Source organism: Musca autumnalis, unplaced genomic scaffold (assembly GCF_047663935.1).
Source record: "Musca autumnalis isolate F117 unplaced genomic scaffold, ASM4766393v1 scaffold_2, whole genome shotgun sequence".
NCBI classification, from domain to species: Eukaryota; Metazoa; Arthropoda; class Insecta; order Diptera; family Muscidae; genus Musca; species Musca autumnalis.
In genome coordinates, this window is record NW_027411755.1 from 18132242 (window position 1) to 18143544 (window position 11303).

The 11303-nt window shown below is 36.6% G+C and overlaps 1 protein-coding gene across 1 annotated transcript in view; it reads left to right on the forward strand.

The window, feature by feature from the left end:
• The window catches only part of LOC141393773 (MTRF1L release factor glutamine methyltransferase-like), a 53476-nt gene extending 42648 nt beyond the window's left edge, over positions 1 to 10828 (forward strand). The window contains exons 2-4 of the mRNA XM_073967230.1: positions 1819 to 3005; positions 3102 to 3622; positions 10464 to 10828. Coding sequence (XP_073823331.1) covers positions 2781 to 3005; positions 3102 to 3622; positions 10464 to 10704 — 987 coding nt within the window. The 5' untranslated portion in view covers positions 1819 to 2780 and the 3' untranslated portion in view covers positions 10705 to 10828. The remainder of the gene's footprint in view (positions 1 to 1818; positions 3006 to 3101; positions 3623 to 10463) is intronic.
• Positions 10829 to 11303: the final 475 nt, after the last annotated feature.

Genomic DNA, 11303 nt, shown 5'->3' on the forward strand with positions numbered 1-11303 from the left:
CAAGAAAAAATATTTTTCAAAATTCACGACCTTTGGTATATCAAGAAAAAATATTTTTAAAAATCCACGACCTTTGGTAAATCAAGAAAAAATATTTTAAAAAATCCATGACCTTTGGTAAATAAAAAAAAAAATATTTTTAAAAATCCACGAACTTCGGTAAATCAAGAAAAGATATTTTTAAAAATTCACGACATTTGAAAAATCAAGAAAAAATATTTTTAAAAATCCACGACCTTTGGTAACTCAAGAAAAAATATTTTTCAAAATTCACGACCTTTGGTAAATCAAGAAAAATATTTTTAAAAATCCATAACCTTTTGTGAATCAAGAAAAAATACTTTTAAAAATCCACAACCTTTGAAAATGAAGAAAAAAATATTTAAAAGAATCCACGACCTTTGGTAAACTGAGATTTTTTCCTAATCCACGGCCTTTAATAAATCATGAAAAAATATTTTTAAAAATCCACGGCCTTTAATAAATCATGAAAAAATATTTTTAAAAATCCACGGCCTTTAATAAATCATGAAAAAATATTTTTAAAAATCCACGACCTTTGGTAAACTGAGATTTTTTCCTAATCCACGACCTTTGGTAAACTGAGATTTTTTCCTAATCCACGACCTTTAATAAATCATGAAAAAATATTTTTAAAAATCCACGACCATTGGTAAATAAAGAAAAAAATCTTTTTAAAAATCCACGACCATTGGCAAATAAAGAAAAAAATCTTTTTAAAAAATCCACGACCTTTGCTAGTTCAAGAAAAATATTTGTTAATAAATCACGACTTTTGCTAATTCAAGAACAAATATTTTAAAAATCCCCGACCTTTGGTAGACGAAAAAAAAATATTTTAAGAATCCACGACCTTTGGTAGACGGAAAAAAAAATATTTTAAAAAATACACGACCTTTAGGAAATGAAGAAAATATATTTTTAAAATCCACGACCTTTGGTAGACGAAAAAAAATATTTTAAAAAATCCACGACCTTTAGGAAATGAAGAAAATATATATTTAAAAAATCCACGACCTTTGGTAAATCAAAAAAAACAAGTAAGAACAGACTATAGTCGGACGGGGCCGACCATGTGATACCCTATACCACTATCCCTGTGCACTAGCTTTCCGGGCTAGCTGTTATAAGATGTGCATTAGAAATTTTACCAATTTTCACACAAAAGTTTTGATCAATTTAACCCGCTAAATATTATCCGATCATACCGTTGACTTGCACGCTACTTCTTCATCTCAAACCAAAACTACGTTTAAAATTTCGCGCCGATCGGACTATTATTGCGACCTACAGAGCGGCTACAAAATCGAGCAAAAATTTTGTTTTTGGTCCATTTCATCCCTTTAACATTTCACGATCATCGCCAAAAACTAATCAGTTCTATTCTGGTCCAAACCCGACCTCCATACTAAATTTCGTGACAATCGGAATCGCTTTGATTTTTGTTGTACCAACTCCTATTCACTGTCCCCTATACGATAGTACAAGTTTCATCATATTCATTTATTTATTATTAAAAGAGAGAAAAATAATAAATAATTAATAATAGCACGATAACTCTCGAACTGATCAACCGATTTGGTCCAAAATTTGCCTTGGTCATATTTCCATTACTTAAAGTACCTCCTTCGCATGTGTGTGAGTGAAGATAAATTCGATTTCAAACATCAAATTAATGCAATTAATTTAGTATTAATGAAATGAAAATTGCAATGCATAATTCAACAATTTTTAATTTTAAAATAACAATTGCAATTGCAGAAAAAAAAATAAGTAGTACACTTCATATGTAGTAAGTTCCCTTTCATCCTTCTTGAAATGTATGAAATACAAATTTGCAGCAGCAAGATTTAAAAAATTCGGATGTCAGGACACCATTATCATTATCTTGGGATTGATGATGATGATGTCAAGTGAATATGGATGCTTCGATGCTTCCAGACTTTATGAAATCATGATATTGAAACAAATTTTGATTTTACGAAATAAAATTGATTTGGTCAAGGAAGCCAAGGAACAATACGAATTACATACGAAGTTCGTACCCATTATCGGCTCAATTGAAATACAACATTGATGTATTTTGCGAGTACATTGTCAACAAGATTCCTGTACCACAACGTTTTATTGATGTTGCTGGTGGCTCAATTCTCTGTGGGCCAAGAAATCGAAGTACATCCCGGTGTTCTAAATAAAGAATCTGAGGGTAACATCACCTGCGTCCGATTTTCTCACGCATTTGTATGCTGAAGCAAAAGAGCTGCAATATGCTAACCCGGGGTTTGATCCGTGTTGGGACAAAAATTTATCCAACTTTCGGCCGTGCAGATCGTTTAGTGGGTATATACCCGATATCTTCATTAAATTGGAAATTTCATATTATGTATTGCATCGTTTGTTGGGTCTGGTGATAAGAAGGATGCTCCATTGGAATTTGAAAATGAAAATGGTACAGACACACACAGTCAGATCCAAGCCCCAATCGGACATACGCCCAAAATTTTGAAACCCCCTTAATTTCCTCATTATCAATTTTCTCATGTCTTCTTCGCAACACTCTCATTATGCTTTATCTATCAATTTTGTTTTGGCTACTCAATTTTATCGGAGAGTCCCTTTTGTCTTCTTATTCGTGTCGTTTTCTCATTCACCAACGTGAACTTGCTGAATCTTGCTGTCGCTGTTCACGTTGAATAACATTAGACGAAAAACTTCAACTTTTTATTTTGTTGAAAGTTATCAATTAAAATTCCATAAAAATGTACAAATTATTATTCCAACAAGTGCGACAAATATCGAGGACAGCATCTAGACAAGTAAGACCAACGCCAGTTTTGGCCACCACGAAGAACAACTCCGAGGAAGAAAAAATAGATGTCATCAAAGCATTAGAAGGATGGGATGAAAAGTTGAAACTAAGTGAAGTGGGAGACATTGAATTCAATTTGAAATGCATTGTGGCGAAGGTGTTAAATCGTAAATTTGTAAGTCTGGTCTTAATTTAATTATCATTGATGTTTTATGTAATCCATGCCGTACTAATTTGTTTTTTCTCCTCCCCATGCGCACACACATTTCAGAACACCTTGACCAGTTATCACAATGTGCAATTCAATCGTGAACAATTGAAGGAATTTGAACGCCTCTGTGAGGCAAGATGTGCCCGTATGCCATTGCAACATATTGTGGGTGAATGGGATTTCATGGATATTACACTGAAAACAGCTCCCACAGTATTTATACCACGTCCAGAAACTGAAGAATTTGTATCAAAGGTAATCAGTGTCTATAGCAATGTAATGGAGCCTCTGGATATGTTGGAAGTTGGATGTGGTTCGGGAGCCATGTCTTTGGCAATCTTACATGCATTGCCGAACATTAACAGCACCGCTGTGGAACGTAGTAAAGCTGCCACTGCCCTGGCATGGGAAAATGCAAAACGTTTAAATCTCCAGGAACGTTTTAAGGTCTACAATCATACAACAGCTGAAAATGATTACTTGCCCAAAGAATTGGATGGACGGAAATTTGATCTTATCATTTCTAATCCGCCTTATGTGAAAACCGAGGAATTTGCATTGCTGCAGCCGGAAGTGAAATTGTAAGATCCAAATATCCCAAGTACAACATTAACTCATTTTAAATTAAATGTTGTCAGATGTCCTATTAACACCCAGCTAATTGTCAATAACCAGAAGCTTTGTTGACCATGAAGAACTACATTTTCAACCGTTTTAGATTTGTTGTTGTAGAAGACATTTGGTCAACATTGCTTCTTGTCCTTCTAATGTTAACTCCATTATTATCTATACCCTTTCTTATGTAGCAGTATCGTGGCGCCACATCCTATATTTTGAATGTGTAGGTCGGGATCCAAATAGTTTCAATCACCAAGGACCCTTGATCTCGACGTCAATTTATTGTGCAAGATGTTACTCCCGAGCTTTTCTGAAGTTCAGATAAAATACTTTGTAGGCAATAGAAAACATACAAAATTGCTCAGAATGGTGTTTAAGGAACTTCGAAAGGATTTCTCCACATGACAACAGTGGAACATTATCATGATAAGAACAAAATTCGCCCTACGGTTATATTAATTTTATTAATAATAATATGTCGTTGCAGAACTTGCTTCAAAGACGTTGCAAACCGTTATATACCTCTGTGTACGCCACCTTATCTGCCCGATATAAGAACGCTCTTGGAAGTTTTATTACTTCGCTGGACATCAATATCGCTCTCCCAGATCCGATCATAGACGTCATACGGCATTGTGTCGTGACGCTCCGCCTCTGGTGGGAGAACCGGAGAACCCGCAGAAAAAATTCAAAAGCTCTGTGACAATCGTTACAGCAAACTGCCTACCCACTAAGATTCTGGTAGCGTTTCCGGATTATACCTAATTCCCAGCTTAGCTTTGGCGGCAGGGTTTCAGCTAATGCTTTTGGCACTTTAAAGTGGACCTTATCACTTGCAAACAGTTGTGATTTTTAAAATATTTTCTGAGCTCCACTTCATGGAACCTAAGGCGTGGTTTTTTTAAACATTTTCTCAGCTCCACTTCATGGAACCTAAGGCGTGGTTTTTTTAAACATTATCTGAGCTCCACTTCATGGAACCAAGGTGTGTTTTTTTAACATTTTCTGAGCTCCACTTCATGGAACCAAGGTGTGTTTTTTTTAACATTTTCTGAGCTCCACTTCATGGAACCTAAGGCGTGGTTTTTATAAACATTTTTTGAGCTCCACTTCATGGAACCTAAGGCGTGAATATTTTAAACATTTTCTGAGCTGCAAATCATGGACCCAAAGGCGTGAATTTTTAAACATTTTCTGGGCTCCACTTCATGGAACCTAAGGCGTGAATTTTTAAACATTTTCTGGGCTCCACTTCATGGAACCTAAGGCGTGGTTTTTTTTAACATTTTTTTAGCTCCACTTCAAGGAACCTAAGGCATGGTTTTTTTAAACATTTTCTCAGCTCCATTTCATGGAACCTAAGGCGTGGTTTTTTTAAACATTTTCTCAGCTCCACTTCATGGAACCTAAGGCGTGGTTTTTTTAAACATTTTCTCAGCTCCACTTCATGGAACCTAAGGCGTGGTTTTTTTAAACATTTTCTCAGCTCCACTTCATGGAACCTAAGGCGTGGTTTTTTTAAACATTTTCTCAGCTCCACTTCATGGAACCTAAGGCGTGTTTTTTTTTAAACATTTTCTCAGCTCCACTTCATGGAACCTAAGGCGTGGTTTTTTTAAACATTTTCTCAGCTCCACTTCATGGAACCTAAGGCGTGGTTTTTTTAAACATTTTCTCAGCTCCACTTCATGGAACCTAAGGCGTGGTTTTTTTAAACATTTTCTCAGCTCCACTTCATGGAACCTAAGGCGTGGTTTTTTAAACATTTTCTCAGCTCCACTTCATGGAACCTAAGGCGTGGTTTTTTTAAACATTTTCTCAGCTCCACTTCATGGAACCTAAGGCGTGGTTTTTTTAAACATTTTCTCAGCTCCACTTCATGGAACCTAAGGCGTGGTTTTTTTAAACATTTTCTCAGCTCCACTTCATGGAACCTAAGGCGTGGTTTTTTTAAACATTTTCTCAGCTCCACTTCATGGAACCTAAGGCGTGGTTTTTTTAAACATTTTCTCAGCTCCACTTCATGGAACCTAAGGCGTGGTTTTTTTAAACATTTTCTCAGCTCCACTTCATGGAACCTAAGGCGTGGTTTTTTTAAACATTTTCTCAGCTCCACTTCATGGAACCTAAGGCGTGGTTTTTTTAAACATTTTCTCAGCTCCACTTCATGGAACCTAAGGCGTGGTTTTTTTAAACATTTTCTCAGCTCCACTTCATGGAACCTAAGGCGTGGTTTTTTTAAACATTTTCTCAGCTCCACTTCATGGAACCTAAGGCGTGGTTTTTTTAAACATTTTCTCAGCTCCACTTCATGGAACCTAAGGCGTGGTTTTTTTAAACATTTTCTCAGCTCCACTTCATGGAACCTAAGGCGTGGTTTTTTTAAACATTTTCTCAGCTCCACTTCATGGAACCTAAGGCGTGGTTTTTTTAAACATTTTCTCAGCTCCACTTCATGGAACCTAAGGCGTGGTTTTTTTAAACATTTTCTCAGCTCCACTTCATGGAACCTAAGGCGTGGTTTTTTTAAACATTTTCTCAGCTCCACTTCATGGAACCTAAGGCGTGGTTTTTTTAAACATTTTCTCAGCTCCACTTCATGGAACCTAAGGCGTGGTTTTTTAAACATTTTCTCAGCTCCACTTCATGGAACCTAAGGCGTGGTTTTTTTAAACATTTTCTCAGCTCCACTTCATGGAACCTAAGGCGTGGTTTTTTTAAACATTTTCTCAGCTCCACTTCATGGAACCTAAGGCGTGGTTTTTTTAAACATTTTCTCAGCTCCACTTCATGGAACCTAAGGCGTGGTTTTTTTAAACATTTTCTCAGCTCCACTTCATGGAACCTAAGGCGTGGTTTTTTTAAACATTTTCTCAGCTCCACTTCATGGAACCTAAGGCGTGGTTTTTTTAAACATTTTCTCAGCTCCACTTCATGGAACCTAAGGCGTGGTTTTTTTAAACATTTTCTCAGCTCCACTTCATGGAACCTAAGGCGTGGTTTTTTTAAACATTTTCTCAGCTCCACTTCATGGAACCTAAGGCGTGGTTTTTTTAAACATTTTCTCAGCTCCACTTCATGGAACCTAAGGCGTGGTTTTTTTAAACATTTTCTCAGCTCCACTTCATGGAACCTAAGGCGTGGTTTTTTTAAACATTTTCTCAGCTCCACTTCATGGAACCTAAGGCGTGGTTTTTTTAAACATTTTCTCAGCTCCACTTCATGGAACCTAAGGCGTGGTTTTTTTAAACATTTTCTCAGCTCCACTTCATGGAACCTAAGGCGTGGTTTTTTTAAACATTTTCTCAGCTCCACTTCATGGAACCTAAGGCGTGGTTTTTTTAAACATTTTCTCAGCTCCACTTCATGGAACCTAAGGCGTGGTTTTTTTAAACATTTTCTCAGCTCCACTTCATGGAACCTAAGGCGTGGTTTTTTTAAACATTTTCTCAGCTCCACTTCATGGAACCTAAGGCGTGGTTTTTTTAAACATTTTCTCAGCTCCACTTCATGGAACCTAAGGCGTGGTTTTTTTAAACATTTTCTCAGCTCCACTTCATGGAACCTAAGGCGTGGTTTTTTTAAACATTTTCTCAGCTCCACTTCATGGAACCTAAGGCGTGGTTTTTTTAAACATTTTCTCAGCTCCACTTCATGGAACCTAAGGCGTGGTTTTTTTAAACATTTTCTCAGCTCCACTTCATGGAACCTAAGGCGTGGTTTTTTTAAACATTTTCTCAGCTCCACTTCATGGAACCTAAGGCGTGGTTTTTTTAAACATTTTCTCAGCTCCACTTCATGGAACCTAAGGCGTGGTTTTTTTAAACATTTTCTCAGCTCCACTTCATGGAACCTAAGGCGTGGTTTTTTTAAACATTTTCTCAGCTCCACTTCATGGAACCTAAGGCGTGGTTTTTTTAAACATTTTCTCAGCTCCACTTCATGGAACCTAAGGCGTGGTTTTTTTAAACATTTTCTCAGCTCCACTTCATGGAACCTAAGGCGTGGTTTTTTTAAACATTTTCTCAGCTCCACTTCATGGAACCTAAGGCGTGGTTTTTTTAAACATTTTCTCAGCTCCACTTCATGGAACCTAAGGCGTGGTTTTTTTAAACATTTTCTCAGCTCCACTTCATGGAACCTAAGGCGTGGTTTTTTTAAACATTTTCTCAGCTCCACTTCATGGAACCTAAGGCGTGGTTTTTTTAAACATTTTCTCAGCTCCACTTCATGGAACCTAAGGCGTGGTTTTTTTAAACATTTTCTCAGCTCCACTTCATGGAACCTAAGGCGTGGTTTTTTTAAACATTTTCTCAGCTCCACTTCATGGAACCTAAGGCGTGGTTTTTTTAAACATTTTCTCAGCTCCACTTCATGGAACCTAAGGCGTGGTTTTTTTAAACATTTTCTCAGCTCCACTTCATGGAACCTAAGGCGTGGTTTTTTTAAACATTTTCTCAGCTCCACTTCATGGAACCTAAGGCGTGGTTTTTTTAAACATTTTCTCAGCTCCACTTCATGGAACCTAAGGCGTGGTTTTTTTAAACATTTTCTCAGCTCCACTTCATGGAACCTAAGGCGTGGTTTTTTTAAACATTTTCTCAGCTCCACTTCATGGAACCTAAGGCGTGGTTTTTTTAAACATTTTCTCAGCTCCACTTCATGGAACCTAAGGCGTGGTTTTTTTAAACATTTTCTCAGCTCCACTTCATGGAACCTAAGGCGTGGTTTTTTTAAACATTTTCTCAGCTCCACTTCATGGAACCTAAGGCGTGGTTTTTTTAAACATTTTCTCAGCTCCACTTCATGGAACTTAAGGCGTGGTTTTTTTAAACATTTTCTCAGCTCCACTTCATGGAACCTAAGGCGTGGTTTTTTTAAACATTTTCTCAGCTCCACTTCATGGAACCTAAGGCGTGGTTTTTTTAAACATTTTCTCAGCTCCACTTCATGGAACCTAAGGCGTGGTTTTTTTAAACATTTTCTCAGCTCCACTTCATGGAACCTAAGGCGTGGTTTTTTTAAACATTTTCTCAGCTCCACTTCATGGAACCTAAGGCGTGGTTTTTTTAAACATTTTCTCAGCTCCACTTCATGGAACCTAAGGCGTGGTTTTTTTAAACATTTTCTCAGCTCCACTTCATGGAACCTAAGGCGTGGTTTTTTTAAACATTTTCTCAGCTCCACTTCATGGAACCTAAGGCGTGGTTTTTTTAAACATTTTCTCAGCTCCACTTCATGGAACCTAAGGCGTGGTTTTTTTAAACATTTTCTCAGCTCCACTTCATGGAACCTAAGGCGTGGTTTTTTTAAACATTTTCTCAGCTCCACTTCATGGAACCTAAGGCGTGGTTTTTTTAAACATTTTCTCAGCTCCACTTCATGGAACCTAAGGCGTGGTTTTTTTAAACATTTTCTCAGCTCCACTTCATGGAACCTAAGGCGTGTTTTTTTTAAACATTTCCTCAGCTCCACTTCATGGAACCTAAGGCGTGGTTTTTTTAAACATTTTCTGAGCTCCACTTCATGGAACCTAAGGCGTGTTTTTTTTAAACATTTTCTGAGCTCCACTTCATGGAACCTAAGGCGTGGTTTTTTTAAACATTTTCTGAGCTCCACATCATGGATAGAACCTAAGCACAAAATTCTAAGTCGATATAGTCGTGTCCGTCCGTCGGTCTGTCTGTAGAAATCATGATACAGCTCGCAATAATTAATATAGAGCTTTATAATTTGGTACAAAAGTTTCTATTACTCCTAGGAAGTTCGGTATTGAGAATGGGTTATATAGGTCCAAGTCTTCATATAGCCTTCATTGACGGGACCTCCCGATTTTCGGTATTTTGAAGGTTGTGGCCTCAATTTTCAACCCAAATGGCTGAAATTTGGTATATAATCTTCGTTGGGAGTATACAACTTTTCACCTAAAATTTGTTGGTATAGGTCAACGTCTTCATATAGCCCTAATTGAACGGTACCTCCCGATTTTCGATATTTTAAAGATTGTGACCTCACTATCGCACCGAAATTACAGAAATTTGGTACTAACTGTTCGTTTGTGGTAAGGAACATTCAAGCAGAAAATTGTAGGTATATGTCCACGTCTTCATATAGCCCCCATAAAACGGTACCTCAGGATTTTCGATATTTTGAAGTTGTGGTCTCAATATCCAAACCAAATGGCTTAAATTTGGTATTTAGTCTTTGTTTGGGGTATACAACTTTACACCTAAAATTTGTCGGTATAGATCCACGTCTTCATATAGTCCCCATTGAACGGTACCTCCCGATTTTCGATATTTTAAAGGTTGTGACCTCACTATCGCACCGAAATGACTGAAATTTGGTATTAGGTCTTCGTTGGGGGTACAAAACTTTCCACCTGAAATTTGTTGTATGGGTCCACTTCTTCATATAACCCCCATTGAACGGTATCTCCCGATTTTCGATATTTTAAAGGTTGTGACCTCACTATCGCACAGAAATGACTGAAGTTAAGTATTTAGTCTTCGTTCGGGGTAAGGAACAATCAAGCAGAAATTTGTAGGTATAGGACCACGTCTTCATATAGACTCTGTATTTTGAAGGTTGTGGTCTGAATATCCAGTATTTAGTCTTCGTTTGGGGTATACAACTTTACACCTAAAATTTTTTCCTTCATATAGCCCCATAGAACAGCATCTCCTGATTTTCCTTCTGTCGTTTTTACTTTTCCACGTTTTTTATATTTATCTCATAAGGGTCGAACATATGAACATATTTTATAAATGCCTCAATGTTTTTGTTTTTTTTTCTTTCTTTCAGATATGAAAACCTAAATGCCTTGGATGGTGGACCAGACGGTTTGCGCATCGCACGCTTAGTATTCGATTGCGGCTGTTTGCATTTGAAACCTGGCGGTAAAATGTGGCTGGAATTGGGTAGTGATCATCCACAATTGGTTCGAACTATTATGGAAAACCAGTACAAGGGAAGGCTGCGTTTTGTTAAAGACTATAAGGATCAATATAAACGTAATCGTTTTGTTGAACTTGAAAAGGTCTAAGAGAAGGATGACGAAAATTAACATTCTGTGTTCTTTTGTTTTTAAATTATATAATAATTCCTGCAAATCTTGTGATTGTCCTATTTGAAATAGTTAAAGCAATAAATCGATATTATAGATATTATCTAATGGAATTAGTAACTAATTGGCTAGTGGTAGATATAGAATATTGAAGATATCAAAGATGTATTCTTATTAAAAGAAGAAAGAGGCACTATGGGCCAACCATTTGGTGTAAAAGCAATAGACAATTATAGAAGACATTATAGTTAACTTAAATAGTATATAGAAAAATTAACACTTATCGAATGCCTTGAAATTTCAAGGAATAAGGGGTGCCGAATTATGCCGTTTACCTTTGTTATTTTAAATTTCAAGCCAGTCGACAATCTTTGTGATATAACTGCCCTCTGTTTTTCTGCCATTAGAGTAGAAACTTTCATTGATTAAAAACCTGAAATTAATGTATTTTACTCTTAGCATTATAATTCTTCGCTTTAAAAGTATTGTACACGATATACGTTTATAGCATCTCCTAAATAAATTCTATGAATAAAAAATTTAAACATTGTTTTATTTTATTTTAAGTGTTTTATAAT